Source organism: Prinia subflava, chromosome 5, assembly GCF_021018805.1.
Source record: "Prinia subflava isolate CZ2003 ecotype Zambia chromosome 5, Cam_Psub_1.2, whole genome shotgun sequence".
Classification (NCBI taxonomy): Eukaryota; Metazoa; Chordata; class Aves; order Passeriformes; family Cisticolidae; genus Prinia; species Prinia subflava.
The window spans coordinates 17,670,299-17,690,869 of record NC_086251.1 but is presented as its reverse complement, the minus strand read 5'-3'; the positions used below and the strand labels follow the sequence as shown (position 1 = coordinate 17,690,869).

The following is a 20,571-nucleotide window of genomic DNA, read 5'->3' as shown; positions in this document are numbered from 1 at the left end:
GGACTGTGAAACAGATCAATGCATTCAAATGCTTGTGAAATTTGACTCAGAGTTCTTTTTTTTTTTTTTTTCTGTTTTTTGAACCCTCCACCTCTGACACAGATAAGTTAGTGTCTTGTACATTTTTAAAGCCTCCTCATAGTTTAGATGCCTACCAACTTGCTCAGTAGATCTGCAGGAATAAAAATTATACATGGCTGAAAAAGAAGATAGAAAAAAACCTCATGCAATCCCAATGCATAGAATCACCTTGGACATTTTTCCCCAAACAGTTGGTGTTCATTGTAGCTTCAGCTATTAATCTGTTCCAGGCATCCATGGAAGGGAACTGATCATATATTGGCCTTTCATATTGATCAGTGTCTTTCACTGTTCTTTGGAGAGGGTGTTAGGGTGATGAGATTAGATGAAACACCTCACTTTTAGATAGCTGAAACTAGAAAAAGTGATTCTCATTTCAGTTTACTGGCTTGGCTTTTGAAAGTAATGCTTTTCACTTTGCAGCTCTCAGTTGTTCTAGTTTATCTTACAGACCTAGATAGTGCTGAATGATGCACTTCCATCTTATTTTCAGATTTCTGGTGGGGGAAAAATTGTCAATAAATATATGGCTTTTTAGAAACCTGCAGAAGATATTCAGGCATAACTGTTGTCAGTCTCACTGCTTCCTAAGATTTGTCTCCGTTTCCCCTCTCCCTGTCTCTTTTCAAACACAGCAAGGTGAATCATGGTGGCTCTGTAACTGCACTAAGGTGATATGTATAGAAGACAACATTGTCCAGGTGATTCCAGTAATCTGCAATCCGCCTCCGAAACCAACGTGTGCCAATGGACTGTCTCCTGTGCCAGTCATTGATGAGGATGGATGCTGTTGGCACTGGGAGTGTGATTGTAAGTACATATTTTGTTCAATATTTAATCTCCTGAGGAAACAGTACTATTGTCAAGACCAAGAATATTTATCAGGGAACAGGTATCGTGAAAGGCTGTGCGACAGTCTTCTGGTGTTGCTTAGAGTGCTCTGTTGATTCTTTTTAGCTAATTGAGGGATTTGCTTAAGTTGCCATTTTCTCTGCGTAACTGTTGTATTAGTAGAGTAAATTCGTCTCCCAAAGTAGGATTTAAATGTCCAGATGCAGACATCTATAGGCTAGAAGCCTAGATATATGTTACTTGTTCAGACTACTGGTAAAGATATATCTGTGGTACAGTTAATCCTATTCTTAGTTGTCTGTCATTAATGTTAGATGAACTGTGCATTGAAAGTGCCTGGTTTTTATTGATGACTTCTAGCTAATGAGCTCATGCATTGACATATACACTTCATAAAATTGAAAATGCCCCAAGTTCACTGAGATGTTTCTCATATCTACAGATTTTGCTTGTAGTCTGATATGATTTTATATGTTGCCACAAGAGCCTAACTTAGCTGTATGTTTTTTAGGCTACTGCACTGGCTGGGGAGATCCACATTACATGACTTTCGATGGATTGTACTACAGCTACCAAGGGAATTGCACATATGTCCTTGTGGAAGAGATCAATAAGAAGGTTGACAACTTCGGTGTCTACATCGATAACTACCACTGTGATGCACGGGATGTAGTGTCCTGTCCCCGAACGCTCATCCTGAGACATGAGACTCAGGAAGTGAGGCTAACAACAGCACAACCAAATACTCTACAAGTAGAGGTACTAAAGAATGCTACCATTGATTTCTTGATTCAGATATTAATACTGCATCAACAGGATAATTGTATTCATATTCCCAATGTTTGGGAAAAAATTCTTCTGTGTTTTAGACTCAGTAATAGTTCAAAATATAAAACTGGACTGCTTCAAAGGACTTCAAAGGACTACTTCAAAGCATTTTTTTACTCTGAATGTGGGGATGATAAATTCTACAACTTCTTGTCTTTTTAATCTCAAATCTTTGCAGATCTCTCCTAAATACAAAGTGTGGACTAAATTGCTAAGGGTTAAGGATATAAAATCAGTTAATTTATAATTAACATTAATGTAACAAAAGAAAACAATATGGAATGGGAGGAGATCATGTAAGGTAGACATAACAATAAAGTGCTGGCCTGAAGCATTTTTTAGAAGTACCATTAGTAGCTTTGACTTGTGTGATCTTTTTAACTTTTCATAATAGGGCACTTATGTGTTTATTCCATTGATAAATGTGATGTCACAGTTTTTGCGTTTCAAAATTAGTGAGACATGTTTGGGGCTTTTTGTAGCTTTTTACTGTTTGTTTGGGGTTTTTTTGTACATTATTGTGTGAGAATATTACAAGTTAGGTTGCAACATATTGTTGACAATTTACAATATTTAGACCTCTTTTTTTTTCTCTAAACCAAAGAAATCTCCAGTTGCTGAGTGAAGGTAGTAGTGTCAGTTTCTCAAGTATATCATGGCTACTACATTTAAATAAATAATACAGTTTTAGTCTTATTTCCATTATTTAATTTTCCTATAAGCATGTGTCCTTTATGCCAAGAAACCTAAAACTTTATACCATATGAATTTAGGAGAATTTTATATTTCACTTTCATGAGGAGTCCTTGATGCCACAGTTACTTTAATAACTCTGTTGAGTGTTAGGATTTAGCTGGTTCAAACCTTGAATTTATAGCCTCATTTGTCTGAGGTTGATGGGCTTTTTGTGGCTCAGTGAAGTAAGTTTGACTTTCCAGTAACAAAGGAAACACAGGAACATTTGTTACATATTAAAAGGATATTATTTACCTTTACATTCTCTCTGCAAAGCAAAGGAACAGTCAATTGTTTTGAAAAATCAAACTAAATTTATGCCTCTTTTCTGTTTTCCTTTGTTTATTAGGTGACAGTAAACAACCAGCCCGTGGCTTTGCCTTACAAGAAGTTTGGCGTGAGCATCTATGAGTCAGGCATAAATCGAGTTGTGGAAATTCCTGAGCTGAAAATGAATCTGAGCTACAATGGCTTGTCCTTTTCCATCAGACTGCCCTACAGCCTGTTTGGCAACAACACCCAGGGACAGTGTGGTAAGGCTTCTCTTCCAATTCAGCGCTCTCAGAAAACCACAATGACAGCCCTGCTGCAAAGATGAATGGAACTTCCTAGCAAATCTGTGAGTGAATTCTTTCTCCCCTTACCACCCTTAGGTACTTGCAACAACAACACGGCAGATGACTGCATGCTGCCAAATGGAAACATTGCAGAAAACTGTGAAACCATGGCAGATCACTGGCAAGTTGTTGATCCTTCCAAACCACAGTGCTCTCCAGGCCTAGTTCCTACAGGTTCACCTAGCACAACACCAACACAGCCTTGCAAAGAATCTTCCATCTGTGAGCTTCTTTTGGGAAGGTAAAATTCCTCTTGGTTTTACAAGCCCTTGGTCTTTGATTTAAATGGAAATTTTTTGGATTAATTTACCAATGGAAAGTGTTGCTCACTATTGCTCCTTTTCTTGTACCTTTATGGTTTGTTTCTACTCCTTTCACTTTTTCTGGTTATTTTTTGCTGACAGTTTCTTTCAACCCTCTGGCTGCCACATTAACCTTTGTTGATGTTCCCACATTCTTCTACACTCTCTGCCCTCCCCTGTCCCATTTTCTTGCCTTTTCCCAAATTTACTTAGCAGAAAACAGAGTCAAACTGAAAACAGAGATCTTAAATTTTAGAACACCATGTTAGAACTAAAAAAGAAAAAAAATCAAAATTACTTTAAAGAGATAGCGCATGGTTGCACCCAATAATATACAGCTCCTGGACTCAAAATGTCAGAGTCTAAGTGTTTTGTAGGTGAGGGAATAATATTTTAAGATATGTTGGAAAGTTATTATCTGGATAAGTGCTCTTAGCACAAATCTCTCATCAGCAGTCCCCATCCACAGCTCCTTCATCTCCCATGTCCACTGTTGCCACATCATAACATGTTAGGCACATTGAAAAATGTATGGATCATTCAGTAACTAATAATGATAAATATTTCTGTTTCTAGTGTGTTCAAGCCATGCCATGCATTTGTCCAGCCTGAGAAGTACTATGCAGCCTGTGTTTTTGATAGCTGTGTGCTTCCCAACCTAGACCTGGAATGCTCAAGTCTGCAGATCTACGCTGCCACCTGTGCTGACCAGGGTGTGTGCATTGACTGGAGAAAACACACCAACGGTGTATGCTGTAAGTATCTGGCCATTCATTTTGAATTATTAAGGAAGATTATGTGGAACTTTTTCAGCAGTAATGTCATACTGCTTTCAGAATAATGAAGACACCAATAAATCACAGCAGCTGCTCTACTTAAGTAATTTTGCAGGTAACACTTTTAACAATGGAAATGATAAATGGGCCTGCAAAAATGTACATGTATTGATTGTGCCAGAAACATCCCCTATCAGTACATACTTTTTTGTACGCAGGCCGTTCTCTGCTTTGCAGGCATCAGCAGATCACTCTCTATTCAGTGACATGTACATTCGTTTTCACCTGTAGTAAGAGCACAGAGGGAAGGATGACACTCTCCTTTGAGAATTTATGCAAAAGAGGCTGAAATTATGTAAAAAAAAATTAATCAAGATGTAGACTCTTGGCTTTATTGCCTTAGTGTAAAGTACAGTATTGTATCTCTATGGCTAAATTGCACAAAATTATTCCATTTAGAGACATGAGTCTATCTGAGATTTTTCCTCTTTGCTTCTCAAGATTGTCACAGATACATAGGAAAACAAGTAAACAGTGTTTAAGTTCTTGGCATAAGGTCACGAGGCTTTTATATGACGTTGCTGAGCTCTTCCTCTTTTTTGTACTTCCATTCCAGCTCATGAATGTCCTCCAGGTAAAGAATACAGAGCATGTGGTCCTATTAAAGAGATGACCTGCAAATCAAGGTAAAAAATTCCTTCACAGTTTGTTATAGTTTGTACAACTATTCAGTTGTATCTAATGCACAGGTGCATGAGCAAAATCAACCTCCTCTCATGTCTTAAACTGACTGTCAAATTTATTAGCACTATTCTGTTGACCCTAAATCTGTGTGCCTGAACTGTTTCTGTTTCTGTTGTTTAGCTGTATCAATGCCCAATCACAGATGTGCAGATCATTTCCCAGTGTATTTTCAGTAAAAGCTCATTTATCATAATCCTCCGTATGTGCCTACAACACTAATGGTGTTCCTCTGAACATTTTGTCTCACAGAGGACAGAATGACACATCAACTAAACAAGTGGAAGGCTGTTTCTGTCCTAATGGAACCATGCTGTATGACTCTGGTGTGGATGTCTGCGTGAAAACCTGTGGTGAGTTTTACTGCCTCACTTAGATGCATGTTTGTTTCCTTTTTGTTTCTTTCTGTGTATGCAACGTAGATTTGACTGTATGCATTGCTCATTCGATGTGTAGTAGAGATGCCTCCTGTTATATGACTGGTAATGGAAATTTATTTTGGTATTTTCCAGGCTGTGTTGGAGTGGATATGATACCAAGAGAGGTATGATGCTGTATGCTTTTGGATTTCAAGTAAAGTTTGGGTGGGGAGAGGAGAGTGGTCTCCACTTGTACAATCTTGTTTTGTCATCTCCAAAATTTGTATTGCTGGTTTTACTTCTTTTCCTTTTAATTGGTTACTATGCAATCACTCATTTTATTGTTTTTCAATGACAGTTTGGAGAAAAGTTTACAGTGGACTGTCAGGACTGTATTTGCCTGGAAGGTGAACATGGCATTGTATGTGAACCTCATGTATGTGATCCAAAGAAAGTCACTTGTGATGGAGAAGGCTTCTATGAGGTCACTGAAGTCAATCCTCAAGACTCCTGCTGCCCTCTTTTCACTTGCAGTGAGTTTATACTTTTGTTTGTAGTCTTTCTATATCTCTAGGAAATAGAGAGGAAAAGAGACTGAACTACCTTGGTACCAGAGATCTATAGTAGGGAGTCACAAAATAGTGTCTTTCCTCATGCTTTTTAAAATCAACTTGTCCAGTGCTAGGGAAAATACATTGTAATATTGCAGTGATTCAATATAACTGAATTTACAGTTATGGGACTCAACATAACTCAAGCTATAGTTCTTGCATTCAGGGCCACATTTTACTTAAGCAAAATGCTTATGGAGATTATGGAATTCTCTGTGCATTTTCATTTTCCAGCAGTTGCCTAAAATCCTGGAAAGAGTAAGAGTTGTTCCCTACTTCTTTGCAAAGAGTGGTGATTCTTTATTAACACAGGATAATTGCAGAGTAGAAAAAAAATCATAAACTAATACAGTACCCCGTTTCCATTGCCTGGATTTATTAAGAAAAATGTGTTCCATATTGTTTCTTTGAAAAGAATCTGGACTGTTTCCTAGCAATGGAAAGTTCATCCTAAGTGCTTTGATAGTTGCTTATTTCTAGTAGCTGTGATTTAGTGTACTTTCTGTCTTATTCTTTTTTTTTTTTTTTTTTTCTCCCTCAGAGTGCAATACAAGCTTGTGCACAGCTAAAGCCCCCAAATGCTCACTGGGATTTGAAGTTCATTCTTATATTCCCAGTGGTCAGTGCTGTCCTGCATACCAATGTGGTAAGTCCCTTGGAAATATATTGCAGTGATTAGCCTTACAGTTTTATTTATTACATAATTTAACGTTACACTTAATAAGACTGTATGCAATAGCCTGTTGAAAGAGGTGTTAAACACAGTCAGATTCTACAAATTCACTACTATTAAAATTGGTTATTAGTGCTATAGTTATGAAACTAGGAAATCAGATATAGCTCAAGTGACTCAAGTTCAATTTCCTGCTTATAAATACATGTAAGAGCAGCTACAGAATTAACTGGGATGATGGTCTCAGCTTAATCTAACAAAAAGGCCCCAGAATCATCCCCAGTAGAAGACAGATTTACAGTTCTTGGTAACTGAAACAAGGAAGTACTTGTACTTGTTAAGTGGACGTTCTTGGCTCTGAACTGGACTGTGTATTTTGGGACAAATCTTTTTCCCTTTTTGCACATGCAGTATTAGTTTTTATACATGTCCTATCTGCTACCAGAATTGGGGAATAACCACATGAATTGTGATTCATTGTGGAAGAAATGAGTTTGATTAGAGTGGGGTGAAGACATTTTTTATTCTTTTTCCTATCTAAACATCTAACTCCTTGTTTATTAACAGTTCCCAAGGGCGTTTGCGTACACGGGAATGCTGAGTTCTTGGTAAGTTCCTGTTTCAACAGTCTTCTAAAAATGCTTAAAAGACCAGTTAGGATACTTGATCAAAAAAGCTATGAAGAGGTTTATCCAGTACAACAAATACTTTAAAAAAATTCAAATCTCTGTCAGGAGTTTATCAATTTCACAAAGCCTAAATCTTTTCTGAAAAGTTTCCTTGTAGGAAAGAAGTTGAAGAGCTGCATGTATGTCAGTATCATGCAGGAATTTGGGTTAAGTGTGCTGACATTTGAAAAAGTCAGTCCACATTTACTATCAGCACATTATTGCTGTTCTAAGACTCTGTTTTCAAAAATTAAAAGACATGTAATTAAGTAGTATTCTAACCAAATCTAGATTTCTAATAAATTCTCTTGGGTCTAGTAATTGTACCTATTCTTTTAATATCAGAGTTTGTCATTGCTATACAGTACTTCTATAAAGACACATGTTAAATTATATTCAGTATTTAAAATGTTGTCTTCATAAATGGCTAACCACATAGCTATCCAGTGGTCTTTACACTTTTTCCATTTCCATTGGCTTCATTTACAGATTTTTAAATAATAAATAAATGTCTGCTAAACATGTAATATCTCATTAATATGTGATTTTGTTTTGCTTAAAATTTGTAGCCCAACTCCTCAGTCTTTGTTGACAAGTGTCAGAATTGTGTCTGCACAAATGATGTGAACGTCAGCACTCAACTGAACATCATCTCCTGTGAACGTGTCCCCTGCAACACATACTGTCAACCAGTAAGTGGCAAACTTAAAGAAACAAAAGACTCCAAAATACTCATATATCTGAATACCAGTTTGATCAATGAGTGATATTAGGCAAAGGACAGGGAGTTGAAGCCTAGAGATCAACTCCAGCATGGATACCAACTGTTCTCTGAGCAATCTACTGCCTGAGATTGACTGTGCAACTGTCAGCATTCAGTTCACTCTGGCAGAAATATCTGGGAAATTTCTGTAGACCACCTTGTGAAGTGATATTTTAGTTATTATGCATATTTATTTTAGTGCTTTAATTTATTCCATTTATAACCTGCTTCTATTACTTGTCTTCTGTTGGGTTGAAACACAAAAAGGCACAAATCCAGAGTGCACTTCAGAGTGTAATCAATTTGTATGTTTTCATTTATTTCTCAAAAATTCATCTATCATAGTGCTATTGTTTTTAATTTTAATTTCTAGGGATATGAAATTAAACCAGTGAAAGGTGAATGCTGTGGAAAATGTGTGCAGACCAAGTGTATCATACACACAGCAGACAATTCTGAACTCATCTTGAGTGTAAGTATACTCTATGTCTTCGTTTTCCACCAATTCTGTAAAGTTCCCAGTTCGAGAAAGGGAACATCTCCTTGCCAGAGACAAGGCTTTAGTATAAGTTTGCACCTGAAAGAGCAAGATCTCATCTAAAGCAAAACCTACCTACAATTTTTTGACCTGAAGGTAGGTCTCATGAAATAAAATTCTCTGTAAGGCCCTTCCTGGAATGAGAAATCCAATACTATTGGAAGGGGTTTTCTTCCAGTGTCTGGAAGCTTGGGCTTTTCTATGTTATTTGATTTCTGTATGCTGAAAAACGCTATTAAAGCCTGCATATGTAAAAATTCTATTGCCCTAGTAGGATGAAGGTTTAGGGGTTTTCTTAATTAAAACAGTCTAATAGAAATGTATTAGTCTAATATATTAATAGTATATATATAATAGTCTATATACATTAGTAGTCTAATATATAATAGTCTAAATAAAACAGTCTAGCTTTTTGAAGGCAAAATCCATTTGCATGGATGATTTTGTTGAAGTACTCTGTACTTTAGAGACATTTTTCTTTCTGAAGAAAAATACCAGGTAAAACTGAAATTCTCTCCATGTATGGCATATTGCAATGCATGTCACGATCTGTATCCCAGATGGCTGTTCACCTAAAAATAATGGACTGGGAAACAAGATGAAAGTCATTATCAGAGGGCAAGAAAATTTCAGTCTGAACCCCCTTCAGCTTTCCTTATTACATTTTGCATTTCACTTGCAGCCTGGAGACATTAAAAATGATCCTCACAACAACTGCACCATTTATAGCTGTGTAGATGTCCACAACCAGCTTATTGCTTCCACATCTGAGATTACCTGTCCAGCATTCAATGAGGAGAGCTGCAAACCTGTGAGTAAAAATGGAAATTTTACCCTCTATTCCATACATAGATATCTTCAGTTTAGTTTAGCCATCTACCTAACAACAAAAGTAAAATTTAGCTCTGATGGCCTTTTGTTATAACTTCTCAGTCCTAAGGACAGAAGGTCCAGATGCATCCATGCACAACCCTATAGAGTGTATAAAATAGGATAGCTGGGTGAGAATTCAGTGTTTATAACTGGTAGCTGTCTCTCAGTAGCCAAAATACTGGTCACCACCAAGATACTGAATCTTTACTGACTGCTTTGTTTGGGGTTCTGTCTCAGCAAGAACCAGCAGAGTATCTGCTTGAATATTACATAAACACAATCTGTTCAGTCAGTAGGCTGCCAGTAACACCATGTATAGTCCCCATTCAAATGCAGAGGACTCTGAGAAACCATTTGTTGGAATTGCTCCTGAGGAGTAAATTGATGTTACCTGTAGACTTCCTTCAAAGAATTGTTTTTGTTTTCACAAGCCTTTGTAAATTGATAGATTTCAAGTCAGGAAGAGGCTATCATCTTTGCTTATTTAGATCAATGTTACAGTTCTACTGGTTATTTCCAGCCACTGAAGAATTGCTTTCCTCAGTTTTTGGCCTTAATGCCTATTTAATATAGAAAAATAATATAATGTAAACTTTTTCTGTTTCTTTTTTCTTTTAGGGAACTATTTCATTCTTACCTAATGGTTGTTGCAGAACCTGTAAGTATGCCAGTGTATGTGAATCAACAATACAGAGAATGAATTGTCTTCTTAAATCAGCCCATTTTCCAGATAGATTTGTATTTGACTAGATACTTTTATATTTATATTTGTCATTCCAAGCCTTCGCTGTTTGGTCTCTCTGGAGAAGTTTAGGCTGAAGCAGAAAGACCACTTGAGGCAATTCTTTGAGAGCACTAGGGAAGGCCAGGGATGTCTGGATCTGTTTCACTACGAGTATTTCCTGCTCTTTCCCTGTAGGTGCCCCTGTGGACAGCCGCACACCGTGCTCTGTGCGCCACAGAAAAGACTTTATTGTCTACAACGGCTGCCGCTCCGTGGACAGAATTGACTTGACTGAATGTGAAGGAACATGTGGAACCTTCTCGCTGTAAGTAAACTCACCAGACAATGAGACTTAGGTCCTGGTAGAACTGAGCTTGTTTATATAAAAGGAACAATACATAGTAGACTACACAATGGTAGAAGACCTGGAACTATCTGCTTCCTAAGTCATGGACATAAAATCATGGAATCTGTGACTGACCGGTTCATTTGTCATAATACAAAGCAGAAAAGTGTATTAAATTGTCTTGGGGTCCAGACAGTTCTGATAAGACCTATTCATCTACTAAGAGCTGGCTTTGTGTCAGACCACCTAGGCTAGACTTCGCCACAGAAGAACATGGATTATTTCCTCTAAGGAGAATGAGCCCAGAGAGCAGCCAGAATGACAACTGGAAATGGAAAAGCTGCTTCTCAATAGTAAACACCTAAAGTGAAAGAAAGTGAAATACACATACATCTTTTAAAGGAAGATTCAAATATGCACAATTTTTATACAGTGAAGAAATGAGAAAACAAATGCTTTAGATGTGGTGTTAGTAGAGTAACTTGACTGTACATTTTTCTCTGAAATGAGAGACTATATTAAAAAGTGACTATAAGGAAGTGATTAGCAGGACACCTGATAGTGAGCTACTAAAACGCTAGAAAAATAAGTCTAACTCTCCAAAGAAACTTACTGCCTATCACTGAGTCTGCCATGGTGCACCTTACATGGATGAAAACTGATCTTTAGTATCACATGGAACTCTGAGAAGCCAGAGAGTTTATCAGTATTTTAAAATTCTTGATCATCTTAGGGTCTTGCTGTGGTTGCTTTGACCAAATACCGAAGAAAAAGGCCGCTCTTGTCCCAGTTTATAGCCTGATATTGACAGATTCTTCAGGCTAGGAATGGTGCTTAGGAAGCTGGTGAACACAAGTCTGCAAAAAATACTTTGCTGTGAGATGGGAACAGAAAGAGCTGCTGCTTCCTCTTCATATAAACACTGCCCTAATTGGGTTATGCATTTTATAATCACTGTTCTGTCAGATGAGCTCAGCACTTCCATTAGCCACAACTCAAGCTCTTCTCACAGGAGTTCTGTACCTGGTTTCACCCTTTCCTGTGCCTTGGCTCCTGGCACAGACTAACATTGCCATTTTGCATGTTAACAGATACTCTGCTGAGGCCAATTCTATGGACCACAGCTGCTCCTGCTGCAGAGAAACAAGGACCACTGAGAAGCACGTGGTTCTGAAATGCCCCGGTGGGCACTCCGTGTCACACAAGTACATCTACGTGGAGAGCTGCAGCTGTCAAGACACTGAGTGCAGCAGGCCACAGTCCAGAGAGCTGCAGAACAATGAAGAAAATGACAAGGCGAGTGCGCTGAACCGGATCAAGAGAGCCATCAGCTTAACATCAAACTGAAGGCAAAAAACCCCTGGCATCATTAACTAAAAGGACTGTGAACCATTTTTAACTTCCTTGACTACTTTTGAACTTTACTTTTTCCAGTAACTGCATCCTGTTTGTTCTCTAATTAATTTGAACAGTACCCTATTTATTTGTGCACAAAATGAGAACACAAATTTGTATTCTTACAAGTGCACAGCCTCTTGGGTCCTTCTCAAATCTCCTTATTTTTCTCTGAATGATTAAAAGCACATCTCAAAAAGCATGGCTTTTGTACTTATTCTTATACAGTCTTGATGACTTCGAGGTTGAAGAGAGAAGAAAAGTTCTTTTTCAAGTTATAGGAAGTCAAGTGATTTCCTAAATTTTTGGGGTATCTAGTCCTGGCTCCTTAAAAGCTGATCAGATTGTGCTGTTCAGAAGACCTGATCTATTAGGTGGGAGAGAAGATGATGCTGTCTGCCAGGACAAAGGCAAAGATGAATAATGATCAGGAAACTATTCAGATGACTTGGAGAAACTTCTAGTTCAGCACCAGAATTTACTTTAGCAGGGTTCTGAATGTTAGAACTGTCTGAGTTCATTGCAATTGCATATTTTCACATAACAAAAGTAGTCCCTCAGCTATTTGAAGTTCACTCACAGTGCTTTCAGGATGTATGGTTACTACTGTAGTAAGAGCTCTCCAAATTCCAACATTTGCAAAACAGATGCCCACCCTTAAGCTAGTAGTCCTAGGCTTCCTCTGCAGAAAATGGAAAACAATAGACATTTTTGATACTAATTTCTCTCACAACAAAGGACATATGTAAAGGAGTGCCTGTTTATCTTATTGTAAGGGGAGCTGAAGCCAGTAACTGGAAGATGTTCATTTTTCTTGAATCATCTTAGAGTACAATGAGGGTAAACCACACCTGTTGTAGTGAAAAAAAAAAAAGCAGATAGGATTTCTGCCTTTTTATAAGACTGATAAGGATATGTAGAAAATGAAACTCCACATTTTATTCAGCATTGCAATACTATGATTGGAAAACATATGTCTCTGGAGTTGGAGAGGTAGCTGATCTAACAAGAAGGAAGTTTTGTCAGTTTACAGAAAAACTGCAGAATTAATGAAGCTCAGTTTATGCTTTAGTACAGGTTTCTAAGGATTTCTATCTCTACATTTATTGTAAGATGCAACTGAGAGTTTTCTCTCAGGACACTTACAAAGTCACTCTCCTCTGTGGATTCTTTGTTATCCAACAATTTCTGTGCTGGCACTAGAACCATATGTTTCCTTGAGCTTTTTGCAAAAACTGCTTTTCTCAAAATCTGTTGACATTTAGCTGTCTTTGAGATTTTCATTTTTGCAGTTAAATTTGGCTGAAGTCAGCAAATAAATTCCAGAGACAGATACAAGGTGTGATCAAATCTGCCTTGTTTCCTATGAAAAGGAGATAAAATATTACTAGTCAGAAGTGGCATTTTGCTGCACACTGTATTTACACTGAAATATAAAATCTTCCTTGCTTCATTTATTTTTCATTTAGTCTGTAGGCTTTGCACAGGCTCTTTCTGTCCCTACTAGTGATGGGCAAACTACTTCTTAATGAGGAATTCTAAAGATCCTGGATAAAAGTCAGTAAGGCTGCAGATTTTGGCTTCACCACTGCAGGGCACTCTATGGCTGAGAATATAAAGTCACCAAAAAAGCAAGCTGCCTTGAAAGGGAGTTTTTATTTCATCACATTGAGGGTTTTATCTATGAGAAGAATGAATGCTGATCTCTCCCCACAGACATTTATATGTTCTTAGTAAGCACTGGAAAAACAATTGTTCTGACAGGAATTTACATGCAAGGTGTTGGGTGCTCACAGTGCTCTGGGTTATGGCAGCCCTGTCCATTGTGGTGCTGGGTCAGTGCTGCCCATGAGCAGGTTCACAAGCAAACACTGTCAGAGAATTCTTACTTACAAATGCATGGCAGTTCCAGGTCACACTGCACGTGTTAAACCTCCACCCCCTTCTGCACTCATTGTCACTTTAGAGCTTTGTGGTTCTGTTTGCACCTGCATTTCCAGTGCAACTGGGTGACAGAGTTGAACAGATTAAACTTTCTCCAGTGGAGAAATCCACCAATAGTGTTTGGGAGAGAAAGGAAAGAAAGAAAGAAACCTTAACTGTGTATCCCTACGAAGAGTAGTAGTGGCAGTGAGCAGCACTGTTGGTCCCTTCCACAGCCCTCTTGGAAGTAAATTGAGATCTATATTATCTGATCTCAGGAAGCATTTTGTTTCTTAAGCAAGAGCTGTTGGGTCTCCAGGCCACAAGAAGAGATTCTTCTGGAAAACCCAGGAAAAAAACTGAGGAAATGTCTCATCACCCTCTCTGAAAGGGTGATACCAGCCCATTAGGGACTCAGGAGATTGTGGAACCTTCTGATCCCATTGTCTTCTAGGCAGGACCTACTAAAAAGGACCATGACAGCTTCATGACTGCTGGAAAAGAGTGGGCTTGAATCTCTCTGACTCAAAGAATGACTCCATTCTCCAGGAATTGCCTTGTCTTCTGGAGTCTAGCAAAAAGGGAGCAGTAGCAAGAGCCCATGTCTTGTCTCCATGCCTGAGCCCTGTGTTCATCTCCTGCAGACTTTCTATCTAGCCTCCCATTTTCATTGGTGGTGAGGGGTTTCTGCTTTGTTTTGTTCCTTTTTCTTCCTCTCCCAGTACCTAAGTTTCAGTCTTGTCTTGAAAAATGGAGAAGCCTTCTTGGGAGGCAAGTAGGACTTCCAGCCACACAGCCTTTGAAGGCACCAAACCCCAAGGTCCCAGCTCCTGCTGTCCAGGATCTCATGGGTTTCATTCCCACAGGTAGTCTTCTCATCCAATATAGTTTGAATGTCAAACAATTTCCTTAGAGTTATCTGGAGATGCACTGGAAACTCAGTGTTGTTCATAAGGCTCTTCAGCAACACAGTGAGAATTTCCATTAGCAGTTAAAAAGGAGTTCACAGAAAATTTGCTGATAAAGAGAGCACAGATGTTTTATGAAGCATTTCTGGTGGATAAGTGTTTTGAGAACACCAGAGACAGAAAGGAAAATGCTTGTTAGCAATATGGAAAAATCACTTCTGCAATCTGAGGTGAGGCAGATGGGATTCAGAAAGGGGAAAAAAACCACATGCAAACCAAGAGTTCTTCCCAAAATAATAAAAGGTAGGGCCTTCTGATCTAATAATTACCTTGTTTTCTAATCTAACTATGTTCTTTAATAGTATTATTTTGTGCTGTGGGAAGGGTCGGATAAAATTTTCAGTGTGTTTACCATTTGAGTGTACTCTGCTAAACCACACTTCACTGAACTAAGCACATGCAACTCGGCACATAAGCCCCAGTGAAAGGACTTTAGCAAAGGCAAAGCCCTAAGTAAATAATCGTGCAGTTACTGTGCTTGTTATACACTGTTGCACTTGTCTGGAAAAGCAAACTCAGATACTGGGAAAAGACAGAAATAGACTTGCAAACTCTGAGATCATAGGAAAGAACATTCTTTTAGTTTTAGGTCTGACAAAAAATGAAATACATTTAAATAACTGCAACACTGATATACAATTTCTGAATTTTCACCTCCCAGCAGAAGCTTTGAGGGATATTTTAGGGTAGAACAAGTTCTTAAAGTTGAGCAGCCCTCTTCCAGGGCCAAATTTCCAAAATTAACTGACTCTTTTCAGGCTACCACAAACATCTGTGTTCTGGCAACCTCCCAGACTAAGGTCCAAAGAGGTCCAAGCAGGCTACCTAAGCCATATTTCCATCACTAACACAGAAAATTCTGTAAGTTCTTTTTCAGCATCATGTTTCTAAAATCTGTTCTGTACAAACTGAATTCCCTTTAATATTCCAGTTTTTCAGCACTCTTACATGAAATGCTTGAATTCTTTTCAAAAACTAATCTCTAGAACAATAAAAAACACCACTGTGATGTTTTCATTACCCCACGACTTTAAGAAAACTCAAACAGAGAGAAAGTATGGCAGAGCTGGCACTGAGAAGGAGTACCTGTGCTCCATGCAGCTTTCTTTTTAGCAGTAACAAAAGGCAACATGAACAGTGATCAAGTAATGTAGCTTTACAGAGTGCCTGTGACCTGACACAGCAATTAAATTTCAATAGTCTGTCAGTTGGACTAGTAGCTGAGCACTTCTTGCCCTTTTTTGCAGAATCTATGGGATCTGTATGATCATTCTTCCCTTTAAATGTACAGGGAGTCTGAGCAAATTGTAAGGGCAGGTAGTCCTTGGGCAGCTAATTCTACCTTCCACACAAAAACCCTAGGCCAAGGTTGCTTAGATTCCCACCTTAACTTGTTTTCTGCCCCATCTCTTAGCCTTTCTTTTGGCTTGCAGTGGTGGACATGGTCACTGGGTATGTAATTTCATGTGATTTCAAGGTTATAGAGACTTCAGTATTAAACATGCAGTAGCCTCGTCTGAATTACCTTGGCACCCATGAAGTAAGAAATTGCTTTTTTAAAAGAGGTAGAATCTGCTCTAGCCTAAACCCCATAAAAGTTCTAATTACTAAAGCAGAAAATTCATATGCTTCCCTTTGTTTTGCTACCCCATATTTTTCCATCAGGAAGGTTGTTTAAAGAAAAACCTTTCACATAGAAAATCTCAAGGGCCCAGCCTCCTGATGAGATGACTTTCTGTGCAGGGAGTCTCTCTTACGTGAGGAAGTGCCAATAGGTCAAGGAGACCTGTGTGCACGAACACCAATCAGCCGTGTCATTACTCCGTGTACGTGGGTTTTGAAAGATCTACATCTTCTTAAAGAAAAGGAGAAAAGAGCAGCTGGACTCAGTCCTTGCAAATAGGAATAACTAATGTCCTTGATTTGTTCACAAAAAGTCAAGGAGCCCTATGGCAAGATGAGAGGTTAAGGAGCTTTGTGTCCATTCTAGAGGCAAAATACAAGAAAACATCCAACCACCTACAACCAAAACTGAAATACTGAAGACTTTCATCATGTATTTTAATGGACAATTAATGACAGATATCCATTCCCTCCTTTCCCACTGCCTGCTACAGATCACCTTATACTTAATGACCTCTGTTTCAAACTGTGTGGTAGACACAAATCTGATAGATCAAATAAATCTTTAACGTAGCTTTCCTAAATTCTATGATATCAAGGATTAAAGGATGAAAAGGATTAAAAAAGAATAATCCATGTTTTTCTTGAATTCTACTGGCAATTTAGAATGTACAAATGATTGTTATAACTACCAGTTATGTAAAATATTTTGCCAAAATCACTTTGTATTTTTTATCATATGGATTATTGGCACAACTGCCTGGCACCAAATGAAATGTTTTCCTAGCTAGCATTGCTTTATGAATGGAGCACACATAATTTCTCTGGAGTTATTTTCTAGGCGGTGCTTGTAAAACACCGTCTTATAGTGGATACTCATTTCAAGAAGCAGTACCAGTTTTGCCTGAAATGACCTGGATTGTTAGAGGATTTCCCAGCTCAACCTCCTGGTGTTGGACTGACTCAGGATGGCCATAACTCTTTACAGCACATATGGAATCACCTTTTGACTGAAGGATATGATACAAATGCAACTGCCAGACTTCAGTACAGTGGCTGGCTATGAAGGGCATTAATCCACCAGATACCTCCTATTTGAGAGTGTCTTTTACCAAGTTTGTAGCAAAAATATATTTTTGTGAGTCACTGGTGTATCACATTAGCTTCATGATGGCTTATCTTCAGTGAGTCAGTGGTGATAAAGAAGCTGAGTTAATATTTACCTATTGTATTTACTAAAATCACATACCCTTTAATGGTAAATGATCCATGAAATGGGCTGTAAAGGGGCCAAGAGGAATTGTTCTTTTTGCTAATACAGCTGCAGGAGAGGGAAGGCCTCTTATCCTGCAGGGTCCAATAAAGGGAAGAGTTATTATCCCAGTTTGTCATTGCAGGGGGAATAGTTATAACTTGCATGCCAATAGCAATGATTCAGTGCTAAGTGATCAGCACATTCTGTAAGCTCCCTGTCAGTCTGCATTTCCTTCTGAAAAGCTTCCATGTATTTCTCCTGAAAACCTCAGTGTTTCCATGCTTGAATATAAAAACTTCATTTGAATGTAAATATCCTTCCCTGTCAGTAGCCCTGAAATCATTGCAGAGGATTGAAGCAACCAGTGATTTCTAAGTAGTGTAGGCTGCAGTATCTGTGGAGAAGTCAGAAGCAGCAGCTCTAGTTAGTCATTGGCAGAAATTCTACTCCCCAAGAAATGGCAAAGGAATGATACAAATGACAGAGAAGACAAGCAGAGGTAAGAAAATGGCTAGGTACAGTGCAAGAGGACTGGGTTTCCCATTTCTCTGAGTAGAATTTTGCTCTTACTTTCCTCAGGGGAGGATCCCAGATGACTGATACTGCTGTCTCTGCTGTCTAGAGCATAAGTGGATGTTGGTTCAATGAATACTTTGTTTTATTCTGTCTGTTTCTTGAACAGTTTTAACATGTACTGGTTCATGTTCTTCCCAGGCCCCTAAGTGCTAAGTGGGGCTTACAGGGGGATGTCATGCCTTAGCTCATTCCTCCTGCGCATCCTCACATTACTTGAATCGCCCCACATGCAGAACACAAAGGGCAGCTGCTTTTGTGCAGCTCAGTGGGAATAAAGGAATTTTTTCCCAGAGTCAGGAATCATACTCCTAGAGTCTGATTCTTCCTTCTACTCTCCTATGAAGATGAATGAAATAGGTACTTTGATTTCTTGGGTGGGAATGGGAAAGGAAGAGGACAGTGGTTGAAGAGACATGGACTTTTATCTCAGCAGAGTTCTTCAATTGGATTTTGACACTAGCATTGATTTTGGAAAATTAATGTATTTCAGTTATCCACCTTTACCCTCAACTAAGCACTGTTTGTCTGTATCTGTGGTCTACTGACCTACATGCTTTTCCTCCTGGTCTTCACAGCCCTTCCCTACACCTGCCATTAGCCCTGTTCTGTGACCTGAACAAGAACTCAGTATGAAAATAACCAGGAGAACCTGTTGAATTTGAGTATTGATATTTCACTGTATTCAATTTCAGATCATCCTCATATTTCCAATGTCATATTCTCATGGTTAAGTTTTTCTCCTAGATATTCTTCTAGCTTACTTTGTACCTATTTGGATAGAGATCTGGAGGGAAGATGTGTGGTGATGAAAAGGACAAGCAGCAGCCGTCCATGACTTCCATCACCAGTGCCATAAAATCTGTTGGTTCTGTATTCCAGCCAAAATGGCAGTGCTTCAAGAACTACCTTCCAGTAGCGCCCTGCCTCAAGTGAGACTGACAATGGAATTAATGGGACACGGGCAGTGGCAAAGGGGTAACATGAACTCATGTTTCATGTCCTGCACAATGCTCGTGCACACTGGTGCAGAGTTTTCATTGGAGCAAGGGCAGCAGCAAATCTTCACCTGGCAGATGCTGTCACCTGCAGTTCTGCAAAGCACTTTGTGCCTGTGTAGAGCAGCAGCTGGTGGGAGCAGTGGGCCAGCTTTGGGACACTCTGCTTTGGCAATAGCACAAAGCCTGGTAAAGCAGTGAGCAAGACCCCGTTCCCAAGGCCCAGCTTGCTGCCTGCCAACCAGATACAAGGCATTCAAATTCCTATTCCTCAATGGGCGCATGGGCAGGCTTGACCTGAGGCCTTACAGGAAGGGGCAAAACTATTTCCACCTTAAACTGTATTTGTGCCCACTTAACTACTGACAATCACTCAGGTTTTACTGTTTTCCCAAAGGGGATGGAGCAGCTGGAAGCGTGGTAATGTCTGTTATCCACATTTGGTTTGCTGGGACTAGGTGAGGGGCTTCCTCTCTTGTCAGGAGCAGTTCTCCCATAGCACAGATGAGGAAAAGAAATGCAAGTTTGTGTCAACAAAGTAAGTAAATCTCTAGAAGGGACTCTAAAATTACTGATATCAGAATATCTGACAGGATGTCCTGCAAGGCACTGTAAAGATTATGACTGAGCTCGCTGGATTTTTTATGGGTATGTGGTAGGGTATTAAAGTACTTTGAGAGCACCAAGGGACCCTTTTGCAGCAGCGTAATTGAGGTGGTGAAGGAATGAACTGTGGTCTACATTATGATGGGACTTGGGCACTGCTACCTTATGATGTTCGGAGAATCCACCACCTCTGTGTGCATAAAGAATAAATTACATCCCATTTGTGCAGCTGAAGTGAGAATTTTGGCACTTTTGGTTTTGTTTCTGGTCTATTGAAGCAGTAGATCTAGCCTTTTTTTGTAAGATATTTTGGATACACTTCTTACAGGACAATGCCCTCCTGCCAAAAGCTTTTGCTCTAAATAAACCATACATTATGCCTGACCTGATAACACTTTTCTCTCTATTTAGAAGTCACCATTAAAGCTGATAGAAGCAACGAACACATTTTCTTGCATTGGGGGACTCTGCTGATATGCAAGACAGGGTAAAGCTCTGAAAGAGGTCAGTCATTGCTTGTAACTAATCAGATGTTACAAAAAATAAAAATTCTTGCTGCCAAAGAAATAGCAACTGTAGGAGGACGGTGAGGGGACTCTTTTCAAAGGAGGAAATTAGAAACAGACAGCTCTCTTCCCCATAAAGCAACTGGATACCTGTCCTGTCTGAAAGAGAGGAGGTTTCTGGGTGCTAATAATGAATGACTGAAAGAAAATTTAATGAAGCTCCACCTTTCAGGGACC

At 39.0% G+C, this 20,571-nt stretch overlaps 1 protein-coding gene across 1 annotated transcript in view; it reads left to right on the top strand.

The window, feature by feature from the left end:
* Window positions 1–12,084, top strand: part of MUC2 (mucin 2, oligomeric mucus/gel-forming) — a 56,789-nt gene extending 44,705 nt beyond the window's left edge. The window contains exons 42-58 of the mRNA XM_063398212.1: window positions 717–891; window positions 1,445–1,692; window positions 2,846–3,029; window positions 3,150–3,354; window positions 3,992–4,170; window positions 4,808–4,877; window positions 5,185–5,285; window positions 5,445–5,476; window positions 5,650–5,824; window positions 6,444–6,548; window positions 7,143–7,183; window positions 7,813–7,935; window positions 8,380–8,478; window positions 9,227–9,355; window positions 10,036–10,075; window positions 10,337–10,466; window positions 11,579–12,084. Of these exons, the coding sequence (XP_063254282.1) occupies window positions 717–891; window positions 1,445–1,692; window positions 2,846–3,029; window positions 3,150–3,354; window positions 3,992–4,170; window positions 4,808–4,877; window positions 5,185–5,285; window positions 5,445–5,476; window positions 5,650–5,824; window positions 6,444–6,548; window positions 7,143–7,183; window positions 7,813–7,935; window positions 8,380–8,478; window positions 9,227–9,355; window positions 10,036–10,075; window positions 10,337–10,466; window positions 11,579–11,834 (2,292 nt within the window). The 3' untranslated portion in view covers window positions 11,835–12,084. The remainder of the gene's footprint in view (window positions 1–716; window positions 892–1,444; window positions 1,693–2,845; window positions 3,030–3,149; window positions 3,355–3,991; window positions 4,171–4,807; window positions 4,878–5,184; window positions 5,286–5,444; window positions 5,477–5,649; window positions 5,825–6,443; window positions 6,549–7,142; window positions 7,184–7,812; window positions 7,936–8,379; window positions 8,479–9,226; window positions 9,356–10,035; window positions 10,076–10,336; window positions 10,467–11,578) is intronic.
* The last annotated feature ends 8,487 nt before the right edge of the window (window positions 12,085–20,571 follow it).